Source organism: Archocentrus centrarchus, chromosome 3 (genome assembly GCF_007364275.1).
Source record: "Archocentrus centrarchus isolate MPI-CPG fArcCen1 chromosome 3, fArcCen1, whole genome shotgun sequence".
Lineage (NCBI taxonomy): Eukaryota > Metazoa > Chordata > Actinopteri > Cichliformes > Cichlidae > Archocentrus > Archocentrus centrarchus.
This window is the reverse complement of record NC_044348.1, coordinates 11,498,529-11,513,121: the sequence shown is the minus strand read 5'-3', so window position 1 is coordinate 11,513,121 and position 14,593 is coordinate 11,498,529. Positions and strand designations below refer to the sequence as shown.

The following is a 14,593-nucleotide window of genomic DNA, read 5'->3' as shown; positions in this document are numbered from 1 at the left end:
AGAGGAGATGTTTCTAATTTTAGAGATATTATGCAAATGCAAGAAAACAGTCCTTCATATTATTTAATATGTGCATTGAAAGACATATCCTGATCAAAAACGAGTCTAAGGTTTCTCACAGAGTTACTGGAGGCCAAGGTAATGCCATCCAGGGTAAGTATCTGGTTAGAAACCATGTTTCTAATGTTTGTATCGTTGAATACAATAACTTTGTGTCTTGTAATAATATTGCCTTATTCCTGGCCATTATTCAGTGTGGATCAGGTTGTCTGGTGAATGAAGGACGGCACCCGCTACTGGGTCAGAGACAACAGAGTCATTACTGGATGCCTGATAAGTTACTGAGACAGTGACATGCCAGGACAGGGCTGTGCTCCCAGTGTGAAGCAGAGAAGTAGTTAAATTCCAGGGGTGACATTGTTTGAACACATCACTACCTGTGCAAGACCATCATTTTATCCTGATGGACAGACCAGAGATGTAACAGTCTATTATAGTGGGCTTCTCCATGAAATAAAGTGTCAATTGTTTATTAAAATATATTTAGGTGTCACCACAGAGGATCATCTGCCTCCATCTCCCCCAACATCCTCCCTAACATCCTCCTCTGTCACACCAACCCTCCTTCACAACATCAATGAACCTCCTCTGAGGTCTTCCTCTTTTCCTCCTGCCTGGCAGTTCAATATTCAACATCCTTTGTCTAACATATGCACGATGCCTCCTCAGCACACATCCAAAAACCAGCTCAGCCTTGGCTCTCCAACTTTGTTTCCAAACTGCTCAACCTGAGCTGTCCTTCTGATGTACTCAGTTCTAATCTTGTTAAGCCTGCATTAAAAGGTTTTATTTTAATGTAGTTCTTGAAATGACAAAGGATAAAGTGTAACTCTTTGCATGCAGTTCATTACTTTTTTAATTTTTCATTTCATGGCCCCTCAGCTGCGTATTATCTTAGGTCGCAAAGGCTCCCCCTGCCGACCGTTCACCGTAACAGCAGGACGGCTGTAAGCCCACTGGCTGCTCCGCACAACAACACAAACGCCATCTTTAGCTGACAAGCAAAGTACCGAAGCTGAGAGTTGTGAAGCGAAACTAGGTCAGACGCTCGGAAAGCCAGCACACTTTTAAAAACCGCATTTCACAAGCTTCCAGGCAGTTTTTGCTAACCTCCCGACACACCGTGCTGTCGTATGGTCCAATGTGTTTGATCGGTCGGCCAGCTCGGACGCAGTTTTCTTGTGTCGGTCCCGGTTGACGTTGAGTGATCGCCTTTTAATAAACAAGCCCACGGAGGAGGTGAAAAACCAGGTGAGGATAAATAACTCTAAGTGTAGCACCTGTAAGTGTCTAACTAAGCTGTTTTTAGTTAGTAGTTTACTTGTATTAAGTGGGTAGACTTCGCTAAGTAGTTACCAAGAAGATGTACAGTTGGATTGAGCTAAGCTAACTCCTGACGGATGTGTTGGTGCTGTAAATTGCGGTGACAGAAAACACCGCAACATTTATGCGTAAAAAACCAAAACAATTAGTAGAAGTGCTTTTAATGAAAGACAGCATCAGGAAGGAGACGCTAACTTCGAGCCAGGCTGAACACACGATGGTGTTAGTCGAAGCGGAGGGAGGCGTGTCCTCCATTTGTACTGTTTTCATTTTTAGGTGAGCGGACGAGACGCTGAAGGAAACGCGTAGGGTGTTCCCGCGGCGGAGAGACGGAAATAAAGCAGCCGCTCTTTAACCTTGGCACTCTTAATACCTGTGCTTATCGACCGATGCTGTTAGGGCCGGGGAGCTCGTTTAATTGATTAATGATTAAAGAAACTCGTCAGGAGTGTTTTTGTTTGGAAGTCCAGGAAACTAGATAACCAGTATCCACCGCAGAAACCGAAACACCTGAAATGTCATGTCAGAATGCGTCTGTGCCCTGTTTAGCTTTAAATGTTCAGCATTAGTTTAAGATTCAGTTATTTATTTATTTTTATTAATAATATGGATAGTATTTGAGCTTTGTAAATATGCAATATTGTTTGAGTTTTCAATTTTTCCTGAATTGTAGTTTTTATTTTTCACAACTATAGTACAGTTCAAAAGTCTCGAGCCCCTACAGGGAAAATGGGAAGTAGGTGCAGTGATCTGTTGAAACATGCACAAACATACATGGAAATACAGTTTATAAGGCAAAAACAGTGTTTATACAATTCTAACATGCTTGAAAATCAATATTTGGTTTGACCACCTCTATCCATCAGCACAGCCTGAACTCTCTGAGGCAGCTTTCTTCTAGTTTTTTTTAAGTAGTCTTCAGGAATAATTCTCCAGGCTTCTTGAAGGCCATTCAAAGCTCTTCTTTGGATGTTGGCTGCCTGTTATTCCATTCTTCATCAAGATGATCCCACACTGCTTCAGTAATGTTGAGGTCCAGGCTCCTGGGGAGGAAAGTCCATGACTGATATTGTTCCATTGTGCATTTTTCTATCCATGTATGCTTTTACTGCATTGGCAGTGTGTTTGGGATCATTGTTCTGCTGAAAAATGAAGCTGTTGCGAATCAGATGCTTTCCAGATGGTATTGCATGGTGGACCAAAATCTGATAGTACTTTTCTGCATTCATAATTACATAAATTTTTTATAAGACAACATCACTGACTGAAATGCAGCCGCAAACTATGTGTTTCACAGTGCAAACCACTGTGTTTTACAGCTAGCTGTAGTACACTCTCTGTATGAGATTTTCAGTCCAGGTCTTGTGTAATGTGACATATCTCGTGCCTTTTTTTAGACCTGCAACTTCTTTTATTGTTCACTTGTCCAGTTTCCTCAAATGTGTTAAGGACACACTGCACACAGTGCTGAAATAGAAGACGTTTCTGGCAAATAACTCTGGGACTCAACTTGTTGGTGCAAAATTATTTTATCCTGTCAAACTTTTGGCATTTTTCATAGATTCAACTAAAGAAATGGAAAGAAATTGCATTTTTATGTCTGCTGGAAACAAATTCCCAATAGAGCAAAGTTAAAATTCTTCCTATGTTGTGCATTATGCAAAGACAAAACACTAGTTCAACTCTTGAGTTAGGTGCCTTTTTTTAATGCTCGTATGATTCAGTCACTGTTAAGAGTCTTAACCCCCCCCCCCCCCCCTCCCAAAAAAAAAAAAAAATAAAAAATTCCACTGAAAATGGTCAGGTACAAGAACTAGACTGAAAATGAGATCAAAAGTAGCCAATGTCCAAAGAAAAACTTTAAAACATCTTCAAAAACCCAGGAGAACTATTGCTCAAGGGCACTTTAAAAGTTATAATAAAGTCTGGCTCCTTGGAAACAATAGAAAGAAATGAGGGCTGCCTCAAGACTTTTGCACAGCCCTCTAGTTTTTGTTTTAGTCAACTGTTAAAACTTGGTGTTCAGATACTTTCTATATTTTCTTGTTTTATCAGTGCCTGATTTTTTTTTTTTTGATCAACTGAATTCAGTCAAATAAAACAAATTTTGTTTTTGCCTTTTTTTCAAACCATCTGATCCTGCTTTGAGTCTGCATTTGGGAAGGAACTCCTGGTAAAGGAGAAACGTTAGAAAAATCCTGTTTTTATTTATTTTCCTCTGCTTGTCATCGAGCAGTATCACAAGCACTTGATATGAATTTGTTGTGCAACCTAACAGGAATCCCCAGTGGCTGTTGGTTTTGATGGCGGAGTCGATCAGTATTAAGAAAATGAGTGAAAACTTAAAGACGCTGTTACTCTTGTCATTTTTCAAACAGCTACATAAGCTACAGATCTCAGTTACAGTAGCTCTAAATGTTGCCATGAAATTATTATTTTTTTTTTTATTAATTCATGACCCAAAATAATCTACAAATAATTAACCAGATTACCTAATAAAATATTTGTGCCTTTACAGTCATGTATCAGCCTTCTATATATGAGCTGCAAGAGTGTGAAAAATAATAATTTGCACTTAAGAAAAACTCAGCCCATCTGTCTGGATCTGTTCACCCAGGATGAAACGAGGTCTCCAAGGGAATGAGCAGGAGGATGGAGGTGGGACCAGCGGTGGGTGTCAGAAGACTCTTAAACGGTCCCGCAAGCAGCGGAGGGAGAAAGATGTGGAGGATGAGGAAGGCCGCTGGGAGTGTCTGCCACAGGAGATCCTGCTCCACATCTTCCAGTACCTGCCTCTACTGGATAGGGCTTTTGCCTCCCAGGTACCCGTATAATAATGCAACATTTATAGCTGCGCTTAGTCGCTGATATTCAGGAGGGAGCGGTATTTATTAGTTCTTGGTGAATTGTCAAATGGTGGCTTTTAAGAACTTACTGATCACTGCTGTTGGATAGCAGCGGCACTGTCACATTTTTTCCCTCTCCCTACTCATGTGTAAACCTTGTTTTTATTCCTTTGCTTACACACTGCATTGACATTATTATACCTAAATGGTTGTTGAGTTTATCTAATAGAGGATTATGAGCCTTAAAGGCTGTAAGTGGGTCCTTCAGCTTGACTGTGATTGTGATTCATGCCGTATTTGCTCATATGGTGAGAGAAGTCTTCATTCAACTAAACTAAGAAGGTAAGGCCAGGTGCACTTAGAGTCAGTTTGTTCTGTTTGTGGGTTTCGGGTCATGTTTCACTGCACTGCCTCAATCCAAACCACCATCAGTTGATCTTTTTAAAGTTGCAAGGCGGTGGAGTTGGAATCTCCAACTTTGGGATGAGAGATCCAGCAGATATTGAGGGTTGCCACAACAGCAGCCCTCAGTATCTGCTGGTAAGGAAACGCTACGGCCGGCTGCAGTGACTGAACATTCAAATTAAGTGCGAGGGGAATTATATGCTAAAAAAAAGAAAAAGATTTTTTTTCCCTCTTTTATTAGATGAAAACAAATTAGTAAAACATGTTTCAGCTCACTGAAGTTCAGCCTATGTGTGGGAAACTCTGCTGGATGCCACACTTTGTCTGAACTCTGCCATTTTTAAAATGAAGTGTGGAGGGTCACTTTCTTTGTCTCTTAATAGAGCAGAGCCAGCAGACTCAAAGGGAGGGACTAACATGCATGCTAAGCCGGACCAGCTACAAAAACAGAAATACGAAGTGTGCCATTCTCTGCTAAGGCTGTTACCCTACTGGGTCTTTATGTAGAAAATAGCTGTTTGCTTTTGGTTTGATTGCCAATATTCAATATGTCCAGCATGTAAAGGCAACCAAAATTCTGCAGTTATCAGGCACACCAACAAGATTAAAATGAAACTAGTAAGACTCTGAGATTCCACCCTCCCCCAAGGCTAAAGCCGCATTTTGCAATTTAAAAGAAGGTGATCTGACACCAAAATGGAATGATCTCCTCCGGCCACGCTGCACGTCTACACCGAGTCTCATGAGTTTCAGTTTTGCTGAATGGGAAAAAAAAAAAAACTTGCAGTGGTCACAGACCTGCAGAGGGCACGTAGCAGCACAAACACATAAAAAACGTTTTATTTATGTGTTATGTATATATTTACGCCTGGGAAACAGTCGATGATGATTTTGACACTTAATTTTCTTTCACACTCAGCCGACTAAGAAAGCTGATGTGATGAAGCATGTGTGAAGATTCTCACAGCTTCACACATGGCTTATTAATACAGCTGGGTCCTTTTTTATTATTAATATTAAATGCTTATTTACCAGTTGACTGTGCCACATCAAACAGATGCTACCTACTTCTACAAAATATTAAAAAAAAAACAAAAAAAAAAACAGAGTAGGTAGTGATATTTATGATCATATTTCCAGACAGTAACTTTCAAATGCAATCATTTATTTATTAATGCTTGTAGTTATGATTATATTATTCAGCAGGACTTTAAACTAGTCAGTAGACAGACAAATGCACGCTGTTGCAAGTCATACACTCGACATTTGTGCCAGGGTGGCGCCTCTAAGATTAATTATTGGTTTCTGTTCTCTCCTCTGAGTCACATTTTCGCCCCCTTGCCTGAGGATTAAAAAAGTATTTTTGGCCTCAGCATTAAGAATTGAAAAGTTTTTGTTGTTGCTGCAGGTATGCCGGGGCTGGAACCAGGCCTTTCACATGCCAGAACTGTGGCGATGCTTTGAGTTTGAGTTGAACCAGCCCGCTAGCTCCTACCTGAAGGCCACACACCCAGACCTCATCAAACAGATCATCAAAAGGCACTCCAACCACCTACAGTATGTCAGCTTCAAGGTACGAAAGAGAAGGGGAGTTTGAGGTTAAAATACTTCAGTTGTGAAGAGAAGTGTGTAGTGAAGTGGATTTTTATGGACTGTCCAACACACAGTGTTATTTTCTCTGTGCGCTGCCAGGTGGACAGCAGCAGAGAGTCTGCAGAAGCAGCGTGCGACATCCTCTCTCAGCTGGTGAATTGTTCTTTGAAAACTCTGGGGCTCATCTCCACAGCCAGGCCCAGCTTCATGGAGCTGCCTAAGGTCAGTGAGAGAGAGTTCTGCCTGCGCATCTTCATCTAAAAGAGCAAAGTTTAGAAGCCGCCATTTTTTTTTTTTTTCCACAGTTACCTCGCACCACAAGGTGGGGTGGGGGTGGTGGGGTGGGGGGGCTTGAGCTTTGCAGAGCCTCTGAAATGAGGCATGACTGAGAAGGTGTGAGAACCACTGAAGCACTCAGACATGAGCTTCCCTGAATTGTAACGCACTGTAGAGCTATGAAAATCCACCATTTAAAGCTATAGTCTTTGATTAATGCCTGGAAGGAAACTGGTCTGATTAATGTCAAGTGCCTGTGGCGAGGTCTGCAAGTTAATGTTCAAACTCTTGCACTCAGCCACAGTTTTCTTTGGCAGTCTTAGAAGATGGATCACACACATGCATATATGTAAAGAAAGCCTGTGGATATATGATAATTTGCTGTGCCGTCGTCCTGTTTTATTTATATCTTGCATTTTACAACCACCTGCACAAATGCGCACCTACTTCTAGACAAACCTGAAATTTTCAGTGTGAATGTGTAGTTGAATTACTAGTTCTGTCTGCAAATTCCTTATTGTCTTAGTATAAATAAAAATGGACTACAATGTTTATTAAATGTTTCTCTTTTCTCTGTTCGACAGTCCCACTTCATCTCGGCACTGACTGTGGTTTTTGTCAACTCTAAATCCCTGTCCTCCCTGAAGATTGATGACACGCCCGTGGATGACCCTTCTCTTAAAGTCCTGGTGGCCAATAACAGTGACACTCTCAAACTGCTCAAAATGAGCAGCTGCCCTCATGTTTCACCTGCAGGTACTGACGAATAGAACAAATGACCGAAATTAGGGGCCTTAATGATTAGTAATGACTAATTTGTCATTGTGAAGAATTTGATTGATCAAGAACTGCTATCGCTGACTTTGCTTGGTTTCTCCCTGCTTTCTGAAGAGCTTAGGCTCTGAGCATAGATGTGTTGAGGTTGCATTTTTCAGGCTTTTTGTTTTTCCACACACTGGGACTCTTGAATGTGACTCTGCTCACTATGAGTTTATTTTCTCCAGGAAAAAAACACGTGTTTCACAAAGCTTCCTGTAAGCTGACAGAAAACACTGCCTAGCCTCACAGCATCGAGGCTACAAATAAGACTTAAAAAAACTATTTTTAAAAACAAGTGTCTAAACACACAGTTGTTTAGTTCCCCTATATATGAAGATAATTAGTGCCGATATGTTGTCATTTCTGTCTTTAACAGCAGAGAACTCTCAGCATATTCTCATTAGGCTTCATTAGGCTGGTGTTACTGGAAACAGGAAGTCTTATAATGCACAGAGTTGGTGAAACACATTTGTACATTTTTAACACCACAATATATTGTAAAATCTTGGTTAATAGTACTTTGGCTGCAGCTGCAAAAGTCTTAGATGATATCACTAGTGCATTAGCTAATAAGCAGGGTTGTTTTGTTCTATTTGATTTATATAACCACCATTAGATTATTGCGAGACATGTAGAAATGATCGGATCTGAGGAATAGTCATGTGATCAGCATGCTTCTTATGTCAGTGGTAGACAGCTATCAGTTTATTAACAAAGATATGCCACAGGTTTCTATTCTACAGACTTCTTCTTTCCCACTTTTCATAAATGGCCCAAGTATGAAACTTAGAAACAGTATTCAGCCTTTGTGTGCTATACAGCAACAGCATCCTCTGTTGCCCAGGGAACTTATGTGTTTAAATGAAGGTTAAAATAAATGCTGCATTGAAAAAAAAAATCACATCATAAACCTACAGGTTGCCAGACAACACCGTATATTTATTTATTTTCCCCTCTTTCCAGGCATCCTGTGTGTGGCTGATCAGTGCCATGGTCTGAGAGAACTGGCTCTCAACTACCATTTGCTGAGTGATGAACTTCTCATTGCCCTCTCCTCAGAGAAGCACGTTCATCTCGAGCACCTTCGCATTGACGTGGTCAGTGAAAATCCCGGCCAACACTTTCACACCATCAAAAAGAGCAGCTGGGACGCCATGGTGCGTCACTCCCCTAAATTTAATCTGGTCATGTACTTCTTCCTCTACGAGGATGAGTTCGGCCCTTTCTTTCGCGACGAAATCCCCGTTACACATCTGTACTTCGGCCGCTCCGTCAGCAAAGACGTGCTGGGGCGCGTCGGCCTCAACTGCCCGCGTCTGGTCGAGCTGGTGGTGTGCGCCAACGGGCTGCGACCGCTGGATGAGGAGCTGATCCGCATCGCTCAGCGCTGCACGCAGCTCTCTGCTATCGGCTTGGGAGAGTGCGAAGTGTCCTGCAGCGCCTTCGTGGAGTTTGTCAAGATGTGTGGAGACAGACTGACACAGCTATCCATCATGGAGGAAGTACTGGTTCCAGATCATCGTTATGGGTTGGATGATATCCACTGGGAGGTGTCAAAGCATTTGGGTCGCGTCTGGTTCCCAGACATGATGCCTACATGGTAGATTTCCAGTAGAAGGTTCATCAATCTCATCTCTTGAGAAAGCATGCAAGAAAACTGATCCGATAAAAACAGCGTTTTATTTTTCGTAAAATTTATAGATTTCGGATCTGAATTTATGTGTCTAACTTTTGTATTTAGGTGTACATTTATTGATCATAATCTTCATTTTGATTGATTCATAACATTTAGCATCTTGTTCTCTTCAGCCCTTGAAAATTGGTTAAATGCAGGGTTTAAGGGGGATTTAGGAGTGACACTTGCCCATGGGAACTAACAAATATGTCTGGAAATTAATGGCTCGTTTCTGCTCGCCGTTCTCACCCTCGCGAACGCTGCCATATGACAAAAGAGAAGTCACATCTGCTGGCACAAGTCATGCTTTGGTGCCATTCCAGCCGGTTCTACACCTCTCAATTTTTGTAACTTTGCGCCGCCACAGCCAGGAAGATGAAACCTTCTGGGGAAAACTTTGAAAATACAAGCTCCACAATTTCTTTGCTTCTGGTTTTCCCCTCCTCCTATATCAGCACTGATGTGGCGGTTTTGTCTGATTGGCGACACCTGTCTTTCAGGATAATACTGCAACGAGTACTCGTGCCCTCACGCTGGTATAAATGGTACAGAGCTGCGGCGACATCACTGTTTGCATGCAAAGCGACCAGTGCGGCGAGCAATAAATGGGCCTTGATGAGAAATTATTTTATAGACACAAGGTGCATGTACAAAATCTGAATCGGTAACATAAATATTCCTTTTGACCTAATCTTGAGCAGACGTAGTTCCAATCCTAACATAAATCAGAAACTTTAATTTCACTTGAATCAGTTAACATGCAGATGGATTAAAGAGATTCTAATCATCACACTGAATGTGCAGTGTCTTTAAAGCCAGGCAGCGTTGTCTTTGTGTGGTAGAAAAGTACATGCAGTAGAAGGGGATGTTCACCATTATAAGCTAATGTATTTGTTAGTATTCATTCAAAATAAAAAAATAATGTCATGGAAGGTTTCTTGTTATATATTTTTTGTTTCTTTACAGCTGAAGTAATAGGTTGTAACTGTACAAGAATTATTCAAGTCATTTTTCACAGTGAGGCGACAGCTTGTTATAGATTGTGGTGGTCGATCATGTGACAACAGCGAGGGAGGCAGGAGCACAGACAGTACTTCTTTGTTTTGTGTGCTCCTGCCGTCCATCATGGTGTCACTACGTCATTTCTTTGAATGTGTTTTTGAACCTCTGCATCTCATGTAGAACCTCATGTCTCTGTCCTGTGTTTGATTCTGAAATGGGTGATCCTCCGTTTTCTAATTGTGGAGGCAGTTTTCTTTGATCATGATAATCTTTATCTGTATATACTGTATAAATATATATATATGTGTGTGTGTGTGTGTGTATGCAATGTAATGTAATTTTCTGCGTTGCCTGGCTCATGTTCCTGCAATTGTAAATATAAAATCTGTTATATTTAAAAACAAATGTAAAGGAGAAATTCTAATCAAATATATGTAGATTTAATGATTCCTTTCGATGCACTTTTACCCTAATGAAGGTCCCAAGTGTAGCATTAGGACGGGAAATTAACAATTTTACAGCCAAATGGTTGTAGGTTTTAGTGGCGGTTACGCGGTCTAATAAATCTGTGAGTCACCCTTGGGAGTTAACTTGATTTTATGAGGTTATTTTCTTATAAACATTTAGATTATAAGAACTGGTGTTTTTTTTGTTGTTGTTTATAAGGTTGCTTGATTGGTTAATTGAGGGGCGCACAGTTCTAACATCAGTGCTGTGTTCTTCAGCCTGTCACAGAAACAGTTGCTGCATTGTAAGGAGGACTTAAATGGAAATTAAATGGATGGGTGTAGATTATATTTGTAATTGTGCAGCCCTGCAGACAGGACAGTATGGCAGCTGAATGTTGATGTAGCTGAGTGTTTTCCTGAATGTGTGAGCATGAAAGATTTATGTTTCTCTATTGTTTTGTTGCAGTGGACTGAAAGTTGATTTAAGTTGGAGTTGCAAACAATGTTGATACCTGGAAAGTAACACCTTTGGACTGTAAGTCCTTATGTTCCATTAGTGGAAACATTGTTTACAGCGTTTATATTTGACCTTGTCTATAAAAGAGCCACTCCTTTACATCGATAATCTACCCTGTAGCAGGCTCTGTGATGTCTTACTTCCAAGTTTTGTGTTTCTGGAAGTCAGACACACCTGACAATGGACCTTATCTTTAACTGACATGCAGTTTATGGTGTGTCAATAAAAATGCAGTCTGCTGGTTAATATTAACCGCATTTGTGTTCTGCCCTTACACATAATTATTGTAGTATCAGAGGATAGGCCATGTAAGGGCTGCAGGTGTATAGAGAAGAGTTTGATGTTTATATTTAATCTGAATAAAGCTGCATTGTACTGAGAAGACTTTCTGGAGAGTGACCTCACGTTCTTTCCCCAAAGAGATGAAATATTCCAGTAAAATTCAAAGCCACATTAAAACTGCCTGTTTTTTGTTTGTTTTTTTTTTAAAGTATTTTGTACTATAAAAACAACTTTGTGCTTTAAGTATCATAGTTTTAACTTGTCTGTTCCAAGATGAGTTCAGTGACAGTCAGGTATTTCTCTCAGTGATGCTCTAGAAGTACAAAAAAAGCCTGTCAGAATAGATATTGCACACATTTTCATGCTACATTATAAAAAAGATTTCATATATTAATAGATTTGGGGACATTTTATTGATTAAACCTATTGATAAATAACATGCATTTTTTTAATAGTCTGCAATCAATTTATAGCTTTCTTTAATTATTTTCTATCTTCTGTTCGTGAGTTGACAATCTGTGCAAAATACCTTAGAAATACTAAAGATTTATTGAGAAAAATGGGCTAATCGCTCATATTACTAAGTATAAAAATAAGCTGCTGCCACCACAAATAGACTGACACAAATGCATGTGCTGTGAGTCACTGTATTTTAATTTTACTATCCAAGCTGCTCAAAGAGCTTAAATTACACTTCAAGCATCCCTGCGAATAAACTAGAGAGAAAAGGAATAAAGTGTATTACAAAGCAAGCAAACTTTATTTATGCAGCAATTACCTCCAAGCCAAGTGCTTTTCAAGCAGCTTTATAAACAACAGTAAACATAAGGACATAAAAATAGACACGAGCAAGAGAGGACACAATCAAGTAAGAGCTCCATTAAGTGAAATCAGATAAAAGACACAACCTGCGGTGCTGTCTCCTGTTTCAACTGCAGCTAATTAAATTTTTAGGTCTTAGGATTTAAAAGGACAATAAGTGATATTTCTTAAACAAAAAATGCTGGGAGCTCTTGAGCTGTGGACTAAGAGCTGATGAAGTCTGATTACTGGTTTACTCAAATCCACAGTTTGGGAAGATTAAGAGGATTGGCATCAGCTCCTACATTTACAGAATGTGATGCAATATATCAGGTCATTAGTTATTAGGCTTCACAGAACAAAATTCATGTTCTTTTAATGACTCACTTCATGTGCAAATCTGATATATGATAAATTTGGGGAGAAAAAAAAGACGTTAAGTGCAGTATGTTTGTAAGTATGAACATATTTATAATTATAGGCTATACCCATGTAATTGATATTAAAATACTGATTTTTAATAGTGTTAGTGCAGAAAGTAAGGTCCATAAAAAAAGAACTTGACTGGCCTGCACAGAGTCCTGACCTCAACCCGATAGAACACCTTTGGGATGAATTGGAGCGGAGACTGAGAGCCAGGCCTTCTTGTCCAACATCAGTGTCTGAACTCACAAATGTGCTTCTGGAAGAATTGTCAAAAATTCCCATAAACACACCTAAACCTTTTGGAAAGACTTCCCAGAAGAGTTGAAGCTGTTATAGTTGCAAAGGTTGGGCCGACATCATATTAAACCCTATGGATTAAGAATGGGATGTCACTCAAGTTCATTTATGTTTGAAGGCAGACGAGCAAATATTTTTTGCCAATTCATATGACATAATTATTCACTTCAATTTTATTTAAATGTAGTGCCAGTTCACAGCATAAGTTGCCTCAAGGCACTTTATGTTGTAAGGTAAACACTATAAGATACTAGAGAGAACCCAACAAGCAGACAGTCTTCTTGGAGCTCCGCAGAGACAAGCTCAGGGATGAGCAGCCAGCTGTGCCGCAAAAAAAGAGAGAAACCAACAACAAACAGGACAAAACAGAAAAATACTGTCCCAGTTCCAGCTTTTTTTTGTTTTGTTTTTTAAATTGAGCTTGTATGTGAGCAAAGCTGATAAAGGTTGACATGTAATAGTGGCATATATCCTTACCATCCACTTTTTAGGTGCACCTCAGTACCAGGTTGGACCCCCTTTTGCCTTCACAAGTGTCTTAATTCTTCATGGCGCAGATTCAACAAGGTCCTGGAAACAGTCCTCAGAGATTTTCATCCATATTAACATGACAGGATCACACGGTTGCAGATTTGTCAGCTGTTCATCCATAATGAGAATCTCTCAGTCCACCACATCCTTAAGGTGCTCTATTGCATTGAGATCTGGTGACTGTAGAGGCCATTTGAGTACAGTGAACTCACTGTCATGTTTGAGATGATTTGATCTTTGTGACACGGCACATTTTCCTGCTCGAAGCAGACATAAGAAGATGGATACACCGTGCTCATATCAATACTCAGGTAGGCTGTGGTATTTAAACCATGCTCAATTGGTGCTAAGGGTCCAAAAGGGCGCCAAGAAAAAAATCCTCCACAACATTACACCTCCACCACCAGCCTGAACTGTTGATCCAAGGTAGGAAGGATTCATGCATTCATGATGTTTAATTCCCACTCTGCCATCCAAATGTTGCAGCAGAAATTGAGATTCATCAGACCAGGCAATGTTTTTCTTCTATTGTCCAATTTTGGTAAGTCTGTGTGATTTGCAGCCTCAGTTTCCTGTTCTTAGCTGACAGGAGTGGCACTCGGCGTGGTCTTCTGCTGCTGTATCCCATCTGCTTCAAGGTTTGCATGTGTTGTACATTCAGAGGTGTTCGTCTGCATACTTTTGACTGGTACTATACTTTGGTTGTAACAAGTGGTTATTTTTGCCTTCCTGTCAGCTTAAAACAGTCTGGCCATTATCCTTCTGGCATCAGCAAAGCATTTTCACTCAGAGGACTGTTGCTCACTGCATATTTTCTCTTCTTCAGATCACTCTCTGTAAACCCTCAGGATGTTTATGTGGGAAAATCCTAGTAGATCTGGAGTTCCTGTGTTACTCAGACCAGCTCTTCCAACACCAACAGCCATGCCACGTTCAAAGCCCCTTAATCACCTTTCTTCTTCATTCTGATGCTCAGTTTTTTCTTCAGCAGGTTGTCTTGAGACTCAGCTGTACCTCTGCACCTAAAGGATAAAAAATACCTTGTCAAGGATGCCAATTTTCACATTTTGGACAAGGAAGACAGAAGGTTTGAAAGAGGAGTAAAATAAGCCATCGATATCCACTGTGAATGACCATCACTTAACAGTGGTGGTGGCTTACAACACCAGCTGTCAGTCACCTACAATGCAGTCTTGAGATGCGTTCCTAGGCACCTCAACCCCTACTCACACCTTACTTCAGGTGACCTCAACAGGATAGGACAAGGTCCCGCAGTGGTTTCACCCCAAAA

The 14,593-nt window shown here is 40.4% G+C and overlaps 1 protein-coding gene across 1 annotated transcript; it reads left to right on the top strand.

Moving 5' to 3' along the window:
- Nucleotides 1-1,010: 1,010 nt before the first annotated feature.
- LOC115778381 (F-box/LRR-repeat protein 3-like) lies at nt 1,011-11,416 on the top strand. The gene is made up of 6 exons (XM_030726482.1): nt 1,011-1,311; nt 4,001-4,205; nt 6,043-6,207; nt 6,327-6,449; nt 7,088-7,259; nt 8,286-11,416. The coding sequence occupies exons 2-6, from the start codon at nt 4,002-4,004 to the stop codon at nt 8,924-8,926; spliced, it is 1,305 nt and encodes a 434-aa protein (XP_030582342.1). The 5' UTR covers nt 1,011-1,311; nt 4,001; the 3' UTR covers nt 8,927-11,416.
- Nucleotides 11,417-14,593: the final 3,177 nt, after the last annotated feature.